The sequence below is a fragment of the Penicillium canariense genome (genome assembly GCF_028826845.1).
Source record: "Penicillium canariense strain IBT 26290 chromosome Unknown utg000002l_segment0_segment0, whole genome shotgun sequence".
Taxonomy (NCBI): Eukaryota; Fungi; Ascomycota; class Eurotiomycetes; order Eurotiales; family Aspergillaceae; genus Penicillium; species Penicillium canariense.
The window spans coordinates 2,588,588-2,610,382 of NW_026622729.1; the positions used below are offsets into that span (position 1 = coordinate 2,588,588).

The 21,795-nt window shown below is 52.7% G+C and overlaps 9 protein-coding genes across 9 annotated transcripts; 5 read left to right on the forward strand and 4 right to left on the reverse strand.

Annotated features, from left to right (window-relative positions):
- Positions 1-968: 968 nt before the first annotated feature.
- N7482_004138 (ATP-binding protein) lies at positions 969-3,830 on the reverse strand (the record flags this gene model as incomplete). Its single annotated transcript, XM_056686263.1, has 1 exon — positions 969-3,830. One exon carries the CDS (start codon positions 3,828-3,830, stop codon positions 969-971), a length of 2,862 nt encoding a protein of 953 aa, XP_056545005.1.
- A 1,950-nt stretch (positions 3,831-5,780) lies between these two features.
- Positions 5,781-8,277, forward strand: N7482_004139 (LIM domain-binding protein; the record flags this gene model as incomplete). Its single annotated transcript, XM_056686264.1, has 4 exons — positions 5,781-6,045; positions 6,091-7,085; positions 7,149-7,436; positions 7,498-8,277. 4 exons carry the CDS (start codon positions 5,781-5,783, stop codon positions 8,275-8,277), a joined length of 2,328 nt encoding a protein of 775 aa, XP_056545006.1.
- A 1,097-nt stretch (positions 8,278-9,374) lies between these two features.
- On the forward strand, positions 9,375-10,293 carry N7482_004140 (urease accessory protein UreG; the record flags this gene model as incomplete). Its single annotated transcript, XM_056686265.1, has 2 exons — positions 9,375-9,550; positions 9,654-10,293. 2 exons carry the CDS (start codon positions 9,375-9,377, stop codon positions 10,291-10,293), a joined length of 816 nt encoding a protein of 271 aa, XP_056545007.1.
- Positions 10,294-10,578: 285 nt separating this feature from the next.
- N7482_004141 (WDR46/Utp7 family protein) lies at positions 10,579-12,253 on the reverse strand (the record flags this gene model as incomplete). The annotated part of the gene is made up of 2 exons (XM_056686266.1): positions 10,579-11,553; positions 11,621-12,253. 2 exons carry the CDS (start codon positions 12,251-12,253, stop codon positions 10,579-10,581), a joined length of 1,608 nt encoding a protein of 535 aa, XP_056545008.1.
- Positions 12,254-12,545: 292 nt separating this feature from the next.
- On the forward strand, positions 12,546-15,014 carry N7482_004142 (small subunit rRNA maturation protein TSR1; the record flags this gene model as incomplete). Its single annotated transcript, XM_056686267.1, has 2 exons — positions 12,546-12,651; positions 12,709-15,014. 2 exons carry the CDS (start codon positions 12,546-12,548, stop codon positions 15,012-15,014), a joined length of 2,412 nt encoding a protein of 803 aa, XP_056545009.1.
- A 420-nt stretch (positions 15,015-15,434) lies between these two features.
- sec17 (alpha-soluble NSF attachment protein SEC17) lies at positions 15,435-16,862 on the reverse strand (the record flags this gene model as incomplete). Its single annotated transcript, XM_056686268.1, has 5 exons — positions 15,435-15,674; positions 15,732-15,906; positions 15,970-16,276; positions 16,326-16,488; positions 16,593-16,862. The coding sequence occupies 5 exons, from the start codon at positions 16,860-16,862 to the stop codon at positions 15,435-15,437; spliced, it is 1,155 nt and encodes a 384-aa protein (XP_056545010.1).
- Positions 16,863-16,884: 22 nt separating this feature from the next.
- Positions 16,885-17,457, forward strand: N7482_004144 (Asp-tRNA(Asn)/Glu-tRNA(Gln) amidotransferase subunit GatC; the record flags this gene model as incomplete). The annotated part of the gene is made up of 1 exon (XM_056686269.1): positions 16,885-17,457. One exon carries the CDS (start codon positions 16,885-16,887, stop codon positions 17,455-17,457), a length of 573 nt encoding a protein of 190 aa, XP_056545011.1.
- A 255-nt stretch (positions 17,458-17,712) lies between these two features.
- On the reverse strand, positions 17,713-19,375 carry N7482_004145 (putative MFS transporter; the record flags this gene model as incomplete). The annotated part of the gene is made up of 3 exons (XM_056686270.1): positions 17,713-18,236; positions 18,304-19,001; positions 19,065-19,375. The coding sequence occupies 3 exons, from the start codon at positions 19,373-19,375 to the stop codon at positions 17,713-17,715; spliced, it is 1,533 nt and encodes a 510-aa protein (XP_056545012.1).
- A 903-nt stretch (positions 19,376-20,278) lies between these two features.
- Positions 20,279-21,560, forward strand: N7482_004146 (uncharacterized protein; the record flags this gene model as incomplete). The annotated part of the gene is made up of 4 exons (XM_056686271.1): positions 20,279-20,470; positions 20,527-20,902; positions 20,957-21,077; positions 21,134-21,560. 4 exons carry the CDS (start codon positions 20,279-20,281, stop codon positions 21,558-21,560), a joined length of 1,116 nt encoding a protein of 371 aa, XP_056545013.1.
- Positions 21,561-21,795: the final 235 nt, after the last annotated feature.

Below are 21,795 nucleotides of genomic sequence, written 5' to 3' on the forward strand. Positions count from 1 at the left end.
GAATGAATATAAGTTAGCTGATAAAATTCTATCTGTTTATAAGTGAGCAAGGTCGCTGACGTCTTATGAATCACACGTTCTCTTTGTTTTCGGAGAATCTGGATGACATAAGTGGAGTGTCCATGGTCTGAAGATGAATTCAACGGCTCGGAGGTTTATTAGATGATGTGCCCTGTGCCGGTGGAGGTGACACCAATACCATGTCCCTGCATTGACATAGCAGCGTGCCCCCTACTACCTAGGGTTTCAAAAGCGTCAAACAGCATCAGGAATATTCAAATCTGGCAGTTAATGAAGGCAGATAGACGAGAATCATACCAACGTAAGAGGGTCACACAGAAGACGTAGCCAGGCATCCATTTAAAAGCTACTGACTTAAGGTTGCCAGTCAGCCTTAAGGTATGCTTGATCGTAAGCTAGTTGTAATAGAGGTTCCTGAAGGCACAGGGTACTTCCCGGGTGCTCAGAGCAAATTTCGACGATATATGTTTCGTCTCCACAACCAGATGGTAAATGTCACACTTCAACCTGGGGGTCAGGTTCCACTGTGCTTAATTTTGTTCGTGCAAGTGACCGTCTCTATGTACTAGGTATGCAGCCCAAGAGCCAGTGAAACACCTATACTTGGTGGGGTTTCCAGCACACGCGGGTGCTCGCAAGGCTGCACCTGCTAACTTTGACTAGTCCGAGTATGGACTTCTAGATTAGTGCTTTGGGAAGCCAAGAATTCGATATGGTTCATGCTAGAAAGTCATGATTTATGAAGCTAAGATAGAGAAATAGAACAGAAAGCTAGACGGACTGAGGGATAGGTCCCTGAGGCATAAAAGACAAGCACGCAGGTTATAGTATTTACTCTTGCAGATATTGGTACAGGTCTATCGTATCACTAGCATTACAGAAGGGGAAACAAAGAAACTGCCGGATGCCGTGGTCACCCCCTAAAGACCAGATCCAACTCGGGGGAATCATGTTCGGACACGCGCGGTGTCAGTCGTAGAGTCTTCTGTGGCTGGAGAAATGAAGCCCCACCCGGGACTCTTCTTACGCCGACCCTTGCGATCGCCATATTGTTCGTCGAACTTTCGAATAGCGGCCAGAGAGGACATGTCTTCGCTAATAGAGGCACTGATTTCCTCCATTCCACGCTCGAAGTGGGCTATGGTAAGAGTGCGACGGGCTGGATATTTATAAGGCTCCGCGCCCTGATGCTGGGCCGCGGCTTGGTTTTCCTCGCGTACGCACGCCAATGCCGCAGCCACTGACAAGTTCTTCAGGTCAGAGCCGGAGTACAACGGGGTACGCCGGGCCAGGTCGACTAGATCGACCGAGGGTTCGAGCTGTTCGCCCTTCAGGTGGATCTTCAAAATAGCGAGACGGTCCTCCTCGGTCGGAAGGTCCACAAGCAGTCTGCGAGGGAGACGGCGCAGAACGGCATCATCCAAATCAAAAGGCCGATTGGTGGCCACCATGATGAATGCAGACATATCGTTCATTCCATCCCATTCGCGCAGGAACTGATTGATGAGTTCGCGGTGAGAGGTGCGGTTGCTAGCACCGGTGCGCGAGCAGAAGATGGCATCTGCCTCGTCGATGAAAACAACACACGGGCTCAACTTCTTCGCCAACGTGAAGATGGCCTTCACATTTTTCTCTCCTTCACCGACGTACATGTCATACACTTCGGATCCGCTCACCTCGAGCACGGTCGCTCCACTCTCACGCGCAACAGCCTTGGCCAGAAGCGTCTTACCGGTACCAGGAGGTCCATAAAGCAGGAGGCCGGGGATCTTGTCGGTAGCCAAGACACCATAGGTGAAAGCTTCCGGGCGAATAAGAGACAGCGAAGTCAAAGTTTTGAGAGCGTCAACAGTCTCAGGCGGAACATGCACGTCAGCGAAAGTGGTGCGGAGGCTTTTTGCATCGACAACGCCGTTGAGCAATTTCTTCTCATGGGCATTGCAAGTCTTACGCAGAGAGGCCAGGAGTTGCTCTCGGCTCTGCCCCTTGCTAGATCCCGCCTGCTTGGGTGACTTTTCATGCAACCAATCGCTTGTGACTCGATCTCCTCGATCCATGAGCTCAATGCCACGTCTAATATGTTCAAAACTGAGAGGCTCGTTGGACTCTGCGCTGCCAAGGGCAAGGGTTGCAACCCAGTGCACCTGGTTGTAGGACCAAAAACGATCCCTGATACCAGATTGCTTGATAGTGAGCGCATCTAGCGGCCAAGCACGGTCGCCAAATATGTCATCCTTCACAGACGATGTCTCATTGATCCGATAGCGTAGCATGTTTTGTAGGTGACGGATATTGATATCCATTGTTCGGCTCTTTTGGTCCTCCGCAAACGTCTGCTCGACAGTTTTGGATTCCATAGCTGGGGTGATCATCAAAGTCTTGGAGAAGTTGTCATCAAAGACATTTTGCAGTATTTTTGAGCCATCCAGGGAAGGGGAATGGTGAAGCTCCTGAGACGTACTGCCCACAAGCAGTAACCTCGAACCTGCACTTCGCCGATCTTGGATGACCTTTTGTAGGAGCGCAATAACTCTAGCGCCTTCTCTTGAGCTCTGAATATCGCGATAATCTTGTATATGGACAATGGTATCTAGCGACAAAATGGTTTTGCTCGCATCTGTCTCAGGTGCAGAAGTCTCCTCTGTTACCTGAGGGATCGCTTGAATTGATTGATTTGGCGAAGAAAGAATCTCATTCAGAAGGCGAACCCATCGCGCCTCTAGGCGCTGGCTAGAGCCTCGCGACATGCCTGGATCCTGGTCCGACTGACCATTGATAGACGCCACAAGCGACTTCAGCCCTAGCCAATTAGGTAGCGGGATATCACCGGAATCTCTAGTGGCCTCGATTGTGATGAAACGAGGGGTGCTCACTTCAGGGCGCAAGCCCTGGGCGCCTCCAATTTCAGCAATATCCTCGTCCCCCTCTCCTTCGCCCTCGTTGGGTTCAGGCCAGGCCATGACAGGAGGTCTGTGGACTTCGTAACCGAGAGAGCGGATCGAGGAGGTCGCACCAGCCTCTGCAAAATCTTGCTCGCTGAGAAGTTGAGCAATATCCTGGGCATTGAGGGTAATGAGATCAGCATTCAGCTCGTGCGCAAGTCGCTGAACCACCGCATTCAAGAACAGGATACCATCATTTCCAGGATATTGAAGAACCAGATGCGATTTTTTGGCCTGTGGTTCCCCCGCGTATTGCGAAGGTGGCAGTCGCAGACCCGCCTTGACTGAGGCACGCAATTCATCCCATGAAGCTTCCGCAACGGCATATCGGGTATCTGATTCAGATGGCTCGCCTGCAGTCGAAGGGTCTTCTCCTCCACCACCAAGTGCCGACTCCCCATGTGTTGTGCTATCCGTTTTCGAGTCCGACTTCGATCCTCTGATCTCGACCTGAGACTGGAATTGTGCATGCCCATCAGGGCTCCCGGTCACTGTATTCCGCTTCTGGAACCAGCTGGGAAGCGTCGCGGTCAGCGAGGCATTTTGTTGTTGCTGTTGTTGGTCGGACTGTCTGTTTCTCATGGCCCTACGAACGGCAGATCCGTATGGCTTCGAGACAGGCTTGCCGGTCTGTTCGACAGTAGTTGCCTGAGAGCCAGTATTCGCCAGGAAATCGTTGGCAGAGGGTGATTGACAGTTGTCCACAACATCTCCTAAGTCGGAAGATGGCGTAGATCCCTTATGGGGATCATTGGATGGCATCGAGCGCCATTGGCGTGACAAGTGGAAGTGTCGTGCAGGGGCAGGATGGCGACGACGAGCGACGATGCGACATGGGCGTGCAATGGACCGCCATACCTGTGGCATTGACGGATACATCCGGGGCAATGTCACGGAGAGCAAAAGGTCACATCGGTCGTGCAAGACGTGCGGACGGCCTCGCTGTCTCCGCGGGAGAAATAGCATGTCACGTGATGAATGCCAAACGCCCGGGCGGAAAGCCTGACGTACATTCCATTCGACAGCACTATTGCTCTCAACTCGCTATATAGTTTTGATCACTCACCACATAGCTTTCAATCATATAAACAAGCTTGTGTCTATGCTTCTTTTTTCTAAGCAGGACAAAGTAATAGATCAAGCTCGACACCGTCATCTCACCCTCTAGGTCATATGTGATCTGTCACATGTTTTTGATGCCCCCAATCTATGGAGATATCGCTTCGAAAGGCAAAGGATTCGCTTCTTTCTGTGGCCAAGACTGTTAGAACTTGGTTAGCATTCAAGCAATCTATTGTTGGCCCCAGGATGCCCGTCAAGTCAAAGCAACGGCGACAAGCGCTAGGAAGGATCTTCAACCGGGATTACAATAAAGTTTGTGGATCGCATACGCCCTGAAAGCTACGCCAGAACAATACAAAAAGTTACAGACGAAAAGATCATGACATATGTAAGTATATCGATTAATTTGTGTCTATTGAAAAACGGAAACAACGTATCAGTTATGACTATGTCAAGGTGCGGACGATGTTGATTGAATCCTATAAGCAAAAAGCTCGGTCAGCCCGCGTCTCACGCAATGCAAACATCCAAGCAAAAGTTGGAAGATAAAGTGGTTCTCAGACAAAATATACTGGCAAGTAGCAGACCAACCGGGGGGAAGGTCCGAACTCTCTCGTCATGGTCGATTTGGTAGGTAAAGAAGTAAAGAAGGATTGTCATCCTTGAACCGGGGGGAAAAAAAGCACAATTCGGACTCACCATTTGGAACATTTGCGTATAGTGACCTGACTGTGTTAGTGGCGAGACCATGGCATTGTAAAACAGCATTGGCATCCTCTAGTCATTTTAGAGGAGCCAAGGTATTCCCGAGGCCAACAGTTGCTGGTGGTGAGGAGCATAGGAAGGCAAAAGGCAAAAGACCAGAAAGAAAAAAAAAAAAGCTGAAATACACAGCCCACACGTGACCCCCACATTTGGATTAGCGCGGCAGGTTTGGAATTGCTGGGAAAAGCGCGCAAAAATCTGCCTCAGGAGAAAAGAAAAAGGGACGAAAGGGCCATTTCAATCGGAAAGAATAAGACTTGCCTCTTCATCACATTCATCTTCTATCATCACTGGGTGGCTCGACCGGCTCCCTTCGATCTGCGTATCGCGTTGCCCGCTCGGTTACATCCTCCACCCTCGGAGCCGGATCCTCCGTCCTCAGTTCCCTCTTCGCTCCCACCAGGTGATCATCCTCATTCCCTGACCGTATGGGCGATCGCAACAGTCCCTGTCCCCTTTGACACTTCGACTTCCTGGGCGTGGGAATTAGTGAGAGTTGTGAGTCTCTTCCCATCCTATATTTCTGTTCCTGCTCCACCCTTCCATCGGCAGCGGCCCAGCCCCTCCACGCCTCCCTATTACCTGAACCTGCCCCGTCTCTTTTCCCGTCTCTCCCCCCCAACTCACCTAACCCGACCCTAACCCTCTTATCAACCACTCCCCACCACCTCACCACTTCACCCACTGACGGCCTGCAGGATAATCGAGGCCTGCATTGAGGCGAAGTGGTTGAACGACTAGCCTCAGGTACGAATCGATGCTCCGGCCTTTCGCGTCTGCTGGATCCCAGAACCGCCTCGTCTTGGCCTCCGCCCCGAACGCTAAAAGCGGTCTGTCTTCCCATCGCAGACGCGCCTGTTCCATCGACCCCCGATCCCTCGGTCGCCTTCTCGTCGCGGTCGCGGTTCCTCATCTTCAAAGTCCCCCGTCTGCGGTGACTTCAATCTGGTAACAATGATGATGGCGCAATCGTTTCCTGCCCATCAAGGCATGCCGCCGCACGGCCTTCCCCCCGGCCACCACCCAATGGCTGCTCAACATCCGAACGCTGGACACCCTGGGCCTGGGATGGTGCAACAAATGCACCCTGGAGTTTCGGCACCAGGAGGACCTCAAGTGAGCCAGGCGGGCCCAATGATGGGTGCAATGCCTCCGGGTGCTGGGACCACGGGCCCCGTGCCAAATGCCCACGCTCTCTCTCATCTGAATCCAGCGCAGGCGCATATGTTTCAGCAGCAGGCCTTCCAGCAAAACTGTGAGTCTTTCAACATTTCCCTGTCCTGGGTGTGAACGCGTGTAGTCGGTCACTACCGGCATGCATACATACTCTACCTCTCGCGAAATCCTGGCCGTTATACTCTCCTTTGGGCGCATGCTGACTCTCATATTCCCAATCCAGTCGCGAACAACCCGCAGTTACTCCATCAGCAACAGCAACACCAACAATTCCTTCGGCAGCGTATGATGATCCAACAGCAACAGCAGCAACAGCAGCAACAGGCGGCACAGCAGCAACAGCAGCATGGTCATCCTGTATCATTACCTAACGGTACCCAGGGCCTAAATGCGGCTCAGCTGGCTGCCATGCAAGGGAACCCTGGTGGAATGCGGCCAGTCAACGCGATGATGCATCTTCAGCAACAGATGCCCCATGGCCAGCCCCAGAATCTCCAGCAGCAGCAGCAGCAGCAACAACAGCAGCAGCAACAGCAGCAGCAACAGCAACAGCAACAGCAACAGCAGCAGCAGCAGCAGCAACAGCAGCAGCAGCTCTTCGCTCTCCAGCAAGCGCAAGCACACCAGGCTCAGCAGCAGGCTCAGGCGAATAATGGGCAGGGTGGGCAGCATACTCCCCAGCGTGGCTCGGCGCAGCCTCCGAACATGCACGAGCCCCAGGGTACGACTCCTCAGTCCCAGCATGGCCCACCGCCGCAAAGTGGTACCCCCCAACCGAACCACACACCGCAACCCCCTTCCAGTCAACCCCAACAACAACATGGACCACAGCAAGCTCAGGCTACTCCAAACCCCCAGCCACAGCAATTGCCTCAAACATCGCAACCAGGACAACAGCCTGGGCAGCCCGGCCCCCAAGGCCAGCCCCAGCAGGGTGGACAGGGCCAGCAGGGTCCGCAAGCTGGTCAGCCTAATCAACAGCCAATGACTATCCAGGAGGCTCAGTTGAAGGCTCAGCAGCAGCAGAATGCTGCTTTGATGATGCAGCAACGATTGGCCCGTCAAGGTACCACAATTCTCTGCCTGCATGCGTATGCGGAGCACCTAAGTGGATTCCAGGTATGGAGACTTGCTTTTCAATGTCATTTGCCTTTGAACGTCCAGGCTAATCTCCTTTTTCAGAGTCGTGGTGAGGCACAGGACCTTATGTACTGGCAATCCTTTGTTGACCGATTCTACGCCCCCGGCGGTGTCTTGCGACAGGGCGTCTGGAACCCTCAGGTTGGGTCCAAACAGTTCGAAATTTCGACCCCGGCATTAGCCCGGTATTATCTCACACAGTATACTAGTGGCATCCGTCAGATCCAAATGGTCGTGGAAGGTGCCCGGGAACGGGATATGCCTAACGGAGGCCACATTGTTGAAAGCCAGCGGACTTCATTCATCTATTGGTTCACTAATGACTGCCAGGTATGGGTCTTCTCGTGGTTGAGGATCATCATTGAATTGAGACTGATCATTTTTCTTGCAGCTCTTCACCCACGGTCAATTACGCGCTCATTTCGATATGGGTAATAAACTTGAGATGCTCGATATCACCGTCACCAGCCATAATGAGTTTATTCCCCGAAGCCTCCTCCATTCGTTGGAGGCGTCTGAGCAGAAGCAGAGCCCCAAGGTCTCGAAGAACGCCGCGAAGCGGGCGCAGAAGCAAAGCCCGCAAATATCGCTGCCAGAGTCTATGGTGACTTCCAATGGTGTTCCGACCCCAGTCATGGGATTCCTGGAAGTGGCCGAAACCATCTCGCAGATGCAAATGCTGTTCCAATTCTCGCAGCAGAACCCACAATTTTCTCCCCCCGAAGCCCTCCGCACCCTTGTCGGGTCTCTTCAGATCCAGAACCCTAACGCTGGATTTGCCCCCCCGATGAATCCTGGCATGCAACAAGTTCCCAACGTGCGGAATCCTGGCATGAACGGTCCTTCGCAGTTTGCGTCCCCGGCTATGGCTCATCTCGGCCTACCCGGAGCTCAGGGCTCACCCCATCTGACCGTTTCGGCACATGCAAGCCCTGCCCAAAGCCAGCTTGCTGGGCCCCCAGGCATGCAGGGTTCTGTTCAACCCTCTCCAGTGGGTGTGAACAATAGTCCTATTGTCGGTGGTAGCAAGCGCCGCCGTGCAAGCACCGTCAAGATGGAGTCCGAGGACGGCGGTGCAGGGGGCGAGGTCAATGGCACTGGCACCCAAGGCGCCGGTAAGGTCAAGGCCAGTCCGCGAGTGCCCAAACGACAGAAGGGTGCCGCGGCCTAATGGGAAGCGACCTTTGGATTTCTATGCTCTTTGTTCTCATTTTCACACATTTCAAGAGGCGGAGCATTGGCGTACGATGGGATATCTGGGCGAGGGATTCCTCTTCGCCATCTGCAAATTTTTTGTCTATTTTATCTTGGGATCCCTTGATTGTTATATCCAAGGATTTTCTCCTATGGCTTTCGGTACTCTGACGATAAACCGGCCGTTGATGGAGCTAATTCACGGCCCACAGCATTTCGCCTACCCGACACGTCCTCTCCCAGCGTGTTATTCATGTGGCAGATCCGTGGGTGTCCCTCCTCATCGGCTTTGATCATCTCCGGTCCTAATGTACTCTTATTTCCCTTTCAGCGTTTCTTTGGTATGGCTCGGGACGCATCGCCTGACTTTGCATGCTTTTCTTCTTTATTTATCTACTCTTCTGTGATCTTTGTTTCCGAGTCTTGAACGGCTTTGCCATGCCCGGGATTTTGACGAATTATTGGATTTATCTGTTTTGAGGGCGTTTCCCCTCCTATTGTTTCCTTTTGCTGTTGATTTGACTGTTGATGGTCTGTCTGTTTTGATTTTTGGATGAACTGAATCCTTGATATCCGTCTTGGCGATTGCACTGGCGTCGGGCTTTGTGTTTCCTGGAACTGCGTCTGCGTGCATCTGGGGGGTCCTTTGGACCCTGGTTGGCTTGGAGATTCTTGATGATTCTTGTTTTCCTCGGGGCTCATCTTTTTGCCGCTATTTTGACGAATCCATACATACCAGCACTTCTCTCTTTTACCCTGTGCCAATGTCGTAGCTCGTATTTTTGTATATTTCCCTGGTTCTATCTGATCTATACCGTCGAAGTATTGTGGGTCTATACGTTGCCTTCCAGACGGAGATTGAGGTTGCTGAACCGGCGAGCTCCGTTCGGCATCGGCCACGCTGGTGGATCCTGCGAAGCTCTCGGCGTACGTTGTTATCGTCTTCCCCGCCACGCCCTTGCTTTGAACTGCCCCTCCTTGCATTCCGCGGCTACACACCACTGACACCCTCTCGCAATACCCCTCCAAGCTATTACCGAACTCCGTTCAGACGACAGACGCAATATTGACACAATGGCTCACTCTCACTCCCACGACGGCGGCGTTGGCCACTCGCACGAAGATCCCTTCAATGGCCACGGCCACTCCCACGAGATCCTGGACGGCCCAGGCTCGTACGCCAACCGCGAGATGCCGCTGATCGAGGGCCGCGACTGGAAGGATCGTGCTTTTACCGTCGGCATTGGAGGGTATGTTATCTTTGAACCCCCCAGACTGCTCTATCACTGTGCTTTAGCCCACCTGGAAAGTACGTCGAATATCGGCCCGCTCTGACACAACCAACTCCACCAGACCTGTGGGATCCGGCAAGACAGCCCTCATGCTGGCTCTGTGCCATGCCCTGCGCGACGAGTATAACATTGCCGCCGTGACCAATGACATCTTTACCCGAGAAGACGCTGAATTCCTCACCCGCCACAAAGCCCTCGCCCCTTCGCGCATTCGCGCTATCGAAACCGGTGGCTGCCCGCACGCCGCCGTCCGCGAAGACATCAGCGCCAACCTGCTCGCCCTGCAAACTCTGCAGCGCCAGTTCCAAACTGACCTCCTCCTCATTGAATCCGGCGGCGACAACCTGGCCGCCAACTACTCTCGCGAGCTGGCCGACTTCATTATCTACGTGATTGATGTTGCCGGCGGCGACAAGGTGCCGCGCAAGGGTGGGCCGGGCATCACGGGCTCGGACCTCCTGGTTGTCAACAAGATCGACCTGGCCGAGGCGGTTGGCGCTGATCTAAAGGTGATGGAGCGGGATGCGGCGAAGATGCGAGAGGGCGGGCCCACTGTCTTTGCGGTTGTAAAGCATGGGAATGGCATGGAGCATATTGTTAACTTGATTATTAGTGCGTGGAAGGGTAGTGGTGCGTATGAAGAGAGCTTAAAGCGGTGGAAGGAGGGTGCGCAGCGGGGATCGGGGAGTGTGGATGAATAGATGATGAGAAAAGATGATGAGATGATGATGAATGGGAGCCCTGATTGAGAGGCTTGGATTCATTTTTGATGCCATTAACACATAGCTGATGATACATTGCAAAGACACTTGCTTTTCCGGTCCGTAAGTAAAGATTCTATACCAAAAAAAACGCGATATGGTGAAAATTTTCCCTCCAACGCCTGAAATGCAGCAGCCGGCGAAGTCCGCCAATGATCTCACAAAAGCCGCGGCTGGGTATCTGGATGCTTGACAACAAGCGAAACAAGCAAAACAGAAGCACGATCAAGAATCCTTCTTTGCGAACCGAGCCAGCGCAGGTCCCAGATCCTGCCGCTCCTGCCGAAGCTTGTCCTTGTTGCGCGCCATGCGTTCCTTGTGCAACGCCTCGGCCTTGAGTCTCTTCTCGTCGATGACATTGGTGCGGCCCTTCTTGCGGATATAGTTGCGCAGAGCACTGTTGCGGCCACGCCCGCGGTTCTTGAGCTTCTCGATCGGGTCTTCGGGCTTCTTGTCCAGATCGCGAGACTCCTGGACCTTCTGGTTGTTGATTGTGTCCAGCTTACCGATCACATTGGGGTCCAGCGAGATCATATCCGGCTTCAGCTTGTGGAGCAGGGCGTGCACCTCGGCCTCCTGGCGCTGCCGGACGTTCTCGTACGGGTTGGCTTCCAGGGAATCGAAGTTAGGCTCACCAGCGCCGGGGACGAGCAGGCTGGCAAAGCCTTGGTCGTGGCCCACACCCAGCACATCTTCGTACGGGCACCACCGGAGGTTTTCGATGCGCTGGCCGTCACCACCCCAGGCCATGTACGGGCTCTGAACTTTGCCTTGGTCTGCCTGGGCGGCATCGAACAGACCCCGCCACACGCTGACTTGCGTGCCCCAGCCGACGGCAGTGAGGTTGCGGTCACTGATCGATACGGAGGCGCCGGGCTGAAAGCACGAGTATGAGTGCACTTCTCGGAACATGCGGATATCCCAGATGTTCATCCTCTGATCCTGGCCTGTCGATACCATGTAGCGGCCCAGGCGGTCAATGGCCATAGACCGCACGGGTCCACGGTGCACAAGCGCCTTCACGAGCGAGGTTTGTGAATTGGGCGACCATAATGTAACAGCTCCATTCTGGTGTCCGCAGTGGAGGATGGCGTTGTGGGGGTTTTGTGCAAGAGCGGTTGGGCGTCCGAGCTTGGTCGGCAACTCGGTCACCAGCTGACCAGTCGAGGTATCGGTGTATTTGATGAAGCCGGCCATGGTCTAAAATGAGGAATTATGTTAGATCTGTCTCTGATAGCGAATGGGTGAACAAACAAGGTGAACTCACAGCGCTGGTTAGCAGGAAATGGTAGGGCAGGAATTCAAGGAAGAGAGGCTCCAGATGCTTCTTCAGGCAGTGAAGCTCAACTCCATTGTGATCGTAGATGTAGACATATTTCTTCTGCGCAACCGCAAAAAACTGGCTATTATGCAACCAGCGCGCATCTCGGATTGTCTCGCCCAGCTGAAGCTCGCAGCCCAGCTTGCCATCGCGCCAGTCCATCGTCGCAAGATGTCCCTTTCGGCCCGCTAGCAGAAGATTGCGTCCATTCCGCGTATAATCGGCGCGGTAGGGTCCAGCGTCGGTCAGCCGTAGCTCAAAGCCTTTCTTCGCTGTCTCCAATCCAACGCTGTCCTTGATCTCATCCTGTCGGACCTTGTATGTCCTTTCAAGCTCACCTTCGGGCTCAATAAAACCGGCTCCGTGCTCAAGCAAGATCTCTGCATCCTTGGCCTGCAAGATCGCTTCTTTGTGCTTAGCTTCCTGCGCCTTGAGGGTCCCGCGGATCTTCTTGTCGCGGATATTTTTGGTCGAGTTTGCTTTGCCACGGCCGTAAGCCTTCTGAGCTTCAGCAAGTCTCTGTTTCGCAGCGCGGTCTTCGGCCGTGACACCAGCCTGGTTCGAGGCTGAATCTGCCATATTCGCGAGTATTTTGGGCGTTTGTCCACTTGCTTAAAAATAAAAAGGTCGAAACCGCGGAGGAAAAGCCGAGCAGAAAAATTGCGCCAAGATTTGCGCTCACCGCTCGCTTATCCTCCACTGCCGAATTTTGTTTTCTTATCGGCTTTTTTATTTTCTTGTCTAGCAGATCGAACCTTCCACCTTGCTTGTTGTCTTCTTGGGTTAATTAAGACTGAGCTGGTAGATAGGCTCTTATTGTCCTTCCAACCTGGACTCGTTACCATTTCGCTTCAAAGGGTCTAGTGCCAATATGGCGCCCACCCAGGTGCACCACCACCGTTCTACCACGAAGGTTTCTCAGAAGCCTTACAAGAGCAAGCATGCTTCTAAGAGTGCTTTGAAAGAGCAGGCCAAGGGTAAGGAAGCTATGGAGAATGCAGGATTTCGATTTTCATAGACTAACACCCTGGCAGGCAAAGTCGAGACAGAGCGGGGCAGTCGTAAAACCCCCCACCAACAGCTGAAGTCGAAACTCGATCGCCGCAACCAAGCCCGCCAGAGGCAGCAATTGAAGCACCAAGAGAAGGCTCAGGCTACCAGCGTATTCACCGGACAGAATGGGGCTCCCCGTCATGTCGCCATCGTTCCGCTCTCCGCCAATGTCGATGCCGTCGCCGCTATCCAGGCACTGAACGAAAGTGTGGATATTACTAGCGAGGTTCCAGCCGAGGGACCTCATCGGGTGCGTGTTGACCGATTCCGCCAGAGCCTCAACTATATCACTTCCAAATTCGACCTGGTCAATGCTCTGGATGTCTGCCGCATGGCCGACTTTGTGGTGCTGGTCTTGTCAGCCGAGGTCGATGTTGAGGAGGAAGGCGAGCTGCTGCTGCGCTCCATCGAGAGCCAGGGTATCTCCAACGTTGTGACTATGGTCCAGGGGCTCGACCAGGTGAACCCCGCCAAGAAGCGGCCCCAGGTGGCGTCTTCTCTGAAGTCTTTTATCAACCACTTCTTCCCCACCGTCGAGAAAGTCATGTCCCTCGATTCCCGACAGGAGTGCTCTAATGCCATTCGGTCTCTCTGTACCGCAACCCCCAAGGGTATCCGTTGGCGTGATGAGCGCAGCTGGATGTTTATTGAGAATGTTCAGTGGCCTAATGCTAGCTCGGAGGTGGTGGACGATGTTATTATCACTGGTGTTGTCCGTGGAAAGGGCTTGAAGGCCGACCGTATTGCGCATATTCCTGGCTGGGGTGACTTCCAGATCGACTCCATCACTGCGGCCCCCTTGGCCACGACTAAAAACAAGCGTGATGATGCGATGAATGTCGATGCCACTGACGCTACACAGACTCTAGAGGTTCCCAGCGCGGACCAGGATGACATGGCAATTGTAGCGCCAGAGGAAATCGAGATGGTGGATGACGATGTGGTTTCTATGGCCGATACCGAACGGAAGGGTGTTCTGCTCGATGACCACCACTACTTCTCCGATGACGACGCGCACATCCCCTCCAAGCCCAAGCGGCTGCCCAAGGGGACCTCGGAGTACCAGTCTGCTTGGTACCTCGACGATGTCTCGGACTCTGGTTCGGATTTGGTCGACGAGGATGACGATGAAGATATGGAAATGGATGTCACCGGCGCGCCCGAAGATGGCTTCTTCGCAGACAAGGAAGATGCCATGACCGAGGGCGGCCCCTCCGAATACCCTCAGTCCGAGATGTTCCTTGACCCGTCTCCAGAGGACGAGGCCCAAGAGCTGGAGGAGTACCGAATGAGCCGGCGAAATGAAGCGGAGGAGGATCTCGAGTTCCCCGATGAAATTGAGCTACACCCCAATGTGCTTGCTAGAGAGCGCTTGATTCGCTTCCGTGGCCTGAAGAACATGAAGATCAGTCCCTGGGAGACATCTGAAGACCGCCCATACGAGCCCGAGGACTGGCGGCGACTCCTGCAGTTTGGTGATTACAAGGGCACCAAGAATCGCATCCTTCGCGAAGCTCTTGTTGGCGGTGTCAACCCCGGAATCCGTGTAGACGTGCATCTCCGTGCAGTTCCTGCCTCGCTCCGCCACAAAGCCCAGCCTTTCTCCCTGTTCTCGCTCCTACGTCACGAGCACAAGCACACCGTGGTCAATATCAACTTGACTCTGAGCTCCAGCGTGGAGCAGCCTCTCAAGTCCAAGGAGGAGGTCATCGTGCAGATCGGCGCTCGTCGCATGGTTGTCAACCCTGTCTTCTCCGCCAGCGACAACACCCCGAACAATGTCCACAAGTACGATCGCTTCCTTCACCCAGGCCGCAGCGCCATGGCCACCTGGATTGGACCTATGACCTGGGGCGCTGTTCCGGTACTCGTCTTCAAGACCAAGCAAGCGGAGGAAGACCCGGAGATCCTCGACTCGGCAGATGCGAAGCAGGAGCCGCTGGCTATGGACCGTTTGGAGCTTATTGGTACCGGCACTGTTGTCGCGCCAGACCCCAAGCGTGTGGTTGCCAAGCGTGCTATCCTCACGGGTCATCCGTACAAGATCCACAAGAAGGTCGTCACTGTTCGGTATATGTTCTTCAACTCGGAGGATGTCCAATGGTTTAAGGCACTGCAGCTCTGGACCCGCCGTGGCCGCAGTGGATACGTCAAGGAGAGCCTGGGTACTCACGGTTACTTCAAGGCTACCTTCGATGCCAAGATCAATCCGCAGGATTCTATAGGCATTAGTCTGTACAAGCGTGTCTTCCCTCGTCGGGCGAGGGCCCTGGAGGAGCTTGCGTAAACATGGCACGCTTTGTATTAGGCGGATGGGTGCGATGGTATTTGAATGCATGAGTCGATGAGAACCGATTGCCTGAATTCCTAGATCTGTAGGGTTGGCGTCTTGATACACCCCCAAAAGTATATAGACTTTGAGACATTTTCATAATGAATTACGATTTCTCTTCCGTCTTCATAATACCATAGACCTCTTTACCTTTATTTCAAGATGCACTGGTCATCTACTCCAGTGCGCATCGCCGGGACCATTTTGATTCGCAGATAATCACCAAAGGCCTCCATTCATTTCCCAGCTTGCAAGTCATGCCAAAGAAAAGAGCAGATCACGCAAGAAACTGAAAACATACATTCAAAATACGAGATATTCCTTGTACAGCACAGGCGGGGGGAATCAAGGGGAGAAAATAAATCCAAGCACCGTCTACGAAAAGTCCTCCTCCGCCTCTTCGATACTGTTCTTGATCCGCAGCAGAAGGGTGGTCTTCCACTTATCCAGCTTGCTGAGCTGGTCGAACTGGAAGAGCTTGTCGGCAAACCCTTCTTGGTCACCAGATTCCACAGCCTGGAGCAAGTCAACCAGGAGTTGGTGCTCCCGAGTCGAAGTGAAGGAAGGATCGATGTCGCGGTAGGTTTCAAGGGCTCGGCCCGTCTCAACCAGGTCCTGAAGAGGCATTAGGGACCTGAATGCATACCGAACACCAAACTAAGCACAGCATACCTTTGTGGCAAGATGACAAATTCCGCCCTTTAAGAAGTAGTCTTTCACTGACCACCTCATGAGGTTGTTAGTGATAGCCTGACGGGCAATGCGCTCGTAGTGGGTGATAGACTTGTAATAGTCCGCTTCCAGGGCAGCCAGGTCGGCCACTTTGAGGAAGTGCTTATTCGCAAGGCTGAATGAGGGACGATCGTTAGTCCTATGGGTCGTCCGAGGTAAGGGAGCAGGGGGTGCATACGCCTCGGCATTGTCGCCCTCGAACCACTCCGCCGCCTTCTCGTATGCCTCCAGGGCCTTCTTCATATCACCGAGTTCGACCTCATACAGCTCTGCCAGGTACTGCTGCTGCGTCGCCGCGCGGCGGAGATTTCCGCGTAGTACATAATGGTTGATGGCACTGGTCAGCACACGGGCCGCATCCTCCGGGTCCGACTTGCGGTAGACCTTGAAGGCTTCCTGGAGAGTGTTGGCGGCGTCGTCGGGCTCGTTGAGGCTTTTGGTTTGAACGGAGGCTGCTTTCTCAAAGGCTTGACCGGCTTCCTTGTCTATTGAGCGATTAAAAAACACATGAATGTCAGCGACAAAGACCAAAACCATGTAAGCCAGCGAGGGTGGTGGCGTCGGGTGCCTCACTCATCTTCTGTACTCGAAAGGCATTTGCAGCCTGGGTATACAAATCGGCGGCATTCTCGTACTTCTCCGAGCGTCCACCAAACCAGCTGAAGCCACCCGAGGCGCCGGAGAGCGCTTTATCGGCCTAGTTGCTCGCGAGGGGCGAGGCATGGTTAGCTATGCCGGGCTTTCGTCATTACCTAGCTAAAGGCAGAACAAGGCCGGGGGAGGAAGAGAGAGTGAGCTCACTTTTTGAAGGAGAGCACGGGGGTCTTGGGCCATGATGGGCGAAGGGTTTGTGATTATCTGCAGAGAACAAACCAGAGTGGTTTGCAGATGGAGGGGAGTTCGAGCAGGTGGGTCGGTGTTGATGAGAGCATCAATCGGCGGGTCCGAGGCGGTGTCGCTTTTGCGCCCGCAGCTTTGCTTCTTGGCTTCTGACGTCTTCCGCGCCGCGACAACCAAGGAGGCAGTTTTTTTGATCGCAAATCCCTCGAACCGCGATGGATTCATGCCCATAGCCTGTTACGATACTATGATCATGGCGTCTTTCCGTGCAGGCAGCCGGCTGTCGCAGTCGCTCACCCGCAATCCTCGTTTCCTGCGTCGCTACTCCTCCAAATGTCAGAGCCACGCCCTCGAATCGATGCTCGCCGAGCCAAGCTGGTCTGTCCGGTCCCTGATCCCCGATCAAGCTGCAGAGCAATCCGAGCCATCAATCACTCCGAAACAGCTGCGCCATCTTCTCCGTCTGTCAGCTCTACCCCAACCAGCCAGCCCGGAGGAAGAGCAGTCAATGCTACGGACTCTCGAGTCACAAATCCATTTCGTTAAAGAAATCCAAGGTGTTGATACAACAGGTATTGAGCCACTGCGCAGTATTCGGGATGAAAGCGCAGCTGCTGTGAAGGAGACGACAATTGGCCTTGACCGGCTCAAAGATGCATTCTCAAAAGAGCATGTTAGTGGGCGGCGACGGAGAGTTCAGCGCGTGCCCAGTGCGAAGAACGATCGCCCCGACGGGACCACCTGGGATGGGAATGCCCTGGGCTCCGCAATCAAGACGAAGGGGCCATACTTCGTGGTTGAGACGAGCAGCCGTCAAACCTCCTGATCGCGTTGGTCCCTGTCGCTGAGATTCCGAGCCGCGTGTTGTTCTCCCGACGACACTATGCGGCTTGTTTTATATGATGTACTTTATTGTGCTATACCCCGGGCAGCCGTTTCGCTGCCTCCTGCTTCTATTGACCCGGCGTTCAAATGGATGCCTTTTTGGATTCTGTGTTCGTCACTCCATGTGCGTCAGTCATAGTAGCCATATGTCACATTATATCCTAGTTGACACGAGTATGATACTTTGGCCACTTCATCATTTCTTGCCAAATACCATCCGTCCCTGCCACTGTCTCATCCGCTTTCCATACATCTGCAAAAACACCATGAAAAACAACGACGCCAATGTGATCGCAGCCTGGATACCAAGTGCCTTGGCAGGCCCGATGCGCATCACCCAATCGATTTGGATATACGTCGCCATGAAACCGGCCCAATTGCGACTGGCCGTAACCCACGCGCCAACCTCGCCTGCCCCTTCAGGATAGCAGTCCAATAGGTAAGCATTAATGGCGGTCGTGATGATCATAGCCCCGACACATTGTGCCGCAGCGAATACTGCAATCACCATGTAGTGCCAGTGCCTCTCGAAGGCGAGGCCCAGGACAATCAGACTGAGGCAGCATATTAGGGTCGCTGGATACGTTATGATCAGTCGGGCTTCAGGGTCAAGGCGGCCGGAGTGACGCTTTATATAGTATCGTCCGATTGCGTCATGCAGAAAGTGGCCTGCGAACCAGCCGAGCAAGCAGCCAACGATACCAAAAATATAGAAATAGCCTATTTCAATGTCAATTCAAAGCTTCTTTCCAACCTGACTCTGACGTAGGTTGAGATAGGAACTTACCGATTCCTCTTGTCGAGAACTGGTAAATGTTGGTCAGCCAGATGCCAATGGTAGTGTTCACTCCAATGACCCAGGCAAAATTCAAAAAGTAGTAGATGAGAATAGTCAGGACAGGAATCTTGGTGATAGCGACAACCGGGCGTGCCATACACTGAACAAAGTCCTTCGATGGAGTTTGGGCCTGTCGGATTCCGATCAGCCGCGCGATATATGATCCACGAGACGAAGGTGGATTTCTTCGGTCGAGCAAAGTTTCATCCAAGAAGAAGACTAGAATTAACCCAATCGCAGCAAGCATCGTGCATACCCAGAATGCCCATCGCCAGTTCATATCGGACACGATGAACGAGGTGATCAATGGACCCAAATAGGGACTGAGGATGATAGAGGACTCGATATAGTTGATTACCTGAGGATGTTGATGAAAGAAAAATAGGTCTTTGATCCACATTAGGGCTCCACCTTGGCCGACACTGCAGAAGAAGCCATTGATGATGCGTGCTGCTAGATACGAGCGAAAGCTTGTAGCTGCCGCTGACCAAATGCACGTTCCTAGCATAGCGCATTGGAAGACAAGAGTGACTGGCCAGCGACCAAAGTATCCGGCTAATGGGACAACAAACAGTCCACAGGCACCGATCGTAAAGAGATTACCTACAACAGCCTTTTGAACTGTTGCTTGGGATAACCCCCATTGCCTATGTTTGTATATTAATGACAATAATAGTAGACAAAGCCTTGGGTAGACTTTTGTTGCTTACATTGACTGAGGGATGACCGTGATGATGGCCGTTCCACCCGTGTAGTCCGCTAGGAGGGCGATATAGGCAATGATTGCCACGATCAACCACTTTCTGCCATTACTCCAGTTCAAGGGGTCATTGGGCGTGTCCAATGGCTGTGGAATGAGGACATAGCGACCATTGGCGCTTGTTTTCAGTTTGCAAGCATTATCAGGATAGCGACTGGGGTCAATGACATATCCCCTGAGCGCTTCCATTTCTTCGTCAATCTTGGCGGCATCCAGATGAACGGGCAGTTGTTCATCTGGCTCGATCAACTGGGAAGTCATCATGGGAGATCAGCGAGCGTGAAATGCAAAGCGAAAGAAAAAAAAAAGTGACTAGGCAACTGCAAGTAGCCGGATTTTTAAATTCTAATGCATAGCAATCGTACAAACACCCTATGACATTGGGAGGCTAGGAGTACAAATACCTCCAGTCCAGGTTAACTCGGAGCTAAGGCATTAGACGTGGCGTCCGGAATCGGTCGGTAAATTTGGCCCTAGGATGCCTCTTAACAGCTCGATGGTTATCTAGAGGCACGTCAGCTATCGATTTATCTCCGCTCCATGTGGACGTTGCATCGATGTTCGCACGGATTGCAATAGCAAAAGAGGTCCATGTTTCCGAGATGTGAGACGTCTCGCAGCCTTTTGTTGATCAATGACGACTTCTCATGCGTTGTAGGGTGAAAGCGACTATCCGGTAAACAAGATTAGACGAAGTGGCTGGCAACCCCCTGCCTTCAGAAAGTACCATCTCTGTGATAACTGGGTTCGCTAGAAGCCAGCCACCCCAGCTGGGCTGCACCCAGTTAGGGTGCGCGAGGGAGATTGACTGGGCGAAGGGCAGCGGGTCTTGCCTTTAGACTCGGGTGGGGACGTGATGTATCGGATGGCTTGTTCCACAGATCTGCGTTGCTAAGTGCGCATATGGAAACTGTAACACAAAGCTGCATGATGCCCTGGAATGTTAGGAACAAAAGGCCGTGAGGCGTCCTTAGCTCAGCACGGGCTGCGTTCCCAAGGGTTAATTCTTGGGAGGGTTGAACGAGGCCCTACAAGGTTGTTTTTCACCGATCATGGCCATTGAAAGAGCCCAACAACATATATTTACCTACTTCAGTTGATGCGGGCTTATGATAAAATACCCATGCTTCCCAACCTCTTGCCTAGGGCTTCTGTCACGCAGCCATGATGCCGTCTCCGAGTGCCGCCTATGGTGGGAAAGGCCCCTTGATTCTAGGGGTGACCTGGGCAGAGATGAGTCTGGCGTTTATTTTGATTATCTTACGAGCCAAAACTGCTTCAGTCTGCCCGCAAGGCCAGCTTTCTTCCGGTATATTCGGGTTACGATGGGACTTCGTGTGGGTGATTTTGGCTTTCGTAAGTGGCTCTTCCCTGTACTCAAATTCGGTGTGAATCCGGCCTGACCTTGCTAGACTCTCGCTTTGGCAGCACAATGCACGATGACAGTGAGCACCCATTATGGGCTCGGTAATCATCAGAATCTTCTCTCATATGATAACATTGTCAAAACAAATCTGTGGAGCTGGATCGCTCAAGTAATCGCCATTATTGATTTGGTCATTGCCAGGATCGCCGTCATCGCATTCCTCATATCAATCCAAAACAGAACCATGAGCAAGAGCAGATATATCCTCTACGGCGTGGGGGGAATCCAGGCACTTATCAATTTTATTGAGATAATCTTAATCTTCAAACAATGCACCCCGACCGAGAAACTATGGGATATCGACCTTCCCGGGAGATGTGATATGATCGATATCTGCTCCAAAGTTGGATTCGTTCAGGGTAGTACGTGAAGTCCCGCTGAACTTGGATAGGATTAAGCGTCTAATTTCTTTTTAGGCATTGGAGCAGCCTCCGACTTCTTCTTGGCTGCCTATCCCGTGTACATCATTGGCAGACTGCAGTTAATGAAGTTGTCTACCAAGATTGGATTGTGTCTCCTTATGGGAGGCGGTTTGATGTCAGTCCTAAGCATGCGTTTCTAACCTACCAAAGAGGTACCTAACTCGTTGATAGAGCTGGTATAGCAGGGATCAACAAAACCATTGCCATTGCCTCGATAACCAATGTCGAAGACCTCACCTATGCAATCTACCAACTCAACACTTGGGTTCTTACCGAAATGTGGTTCATCCTTATCTTCGGATCAATCCCCGTCCTACGACCGTTTTTCGTTCGCTTCACACAAGATATCAAGAGCGCAACTGGCTACTCTTCCAAGAATCGCAGCAACACTGGGGGCTATAGTGACGGAAGTCGAAACAAGCGAGAGTCCTGGGTGCAATTGAGTGAACAGCCTTCGGGAACCTGGGCCGCACAAAACTCTGCTCATACGGATGCAATTCACGATGCCGAACATGCTCTACGTGGAGAAACGCCTACAAATACAGGACATCATATTTTGGTCACTAAAGACACGAGCGTAATTTCAGAGCGCTGCTAAAGCCAGTCGAGATAGATAGGGGTTACTGACATAATAAAGGAGTTTTTATGATTGGAAAAGACGTTCGCACCGGATCCGGGGAAATAGTGCATCATGGTTCATACATATTAGGGCTGTCAACGCGGAATATTCTTTTTGCTACGTTCAATAGCATTCTCAGAATAATGCTGAAACGAGCATTGCATCTGCTACTGTAGTATAAGCACTGGATTGAAATGACAGTCACCGACAATGC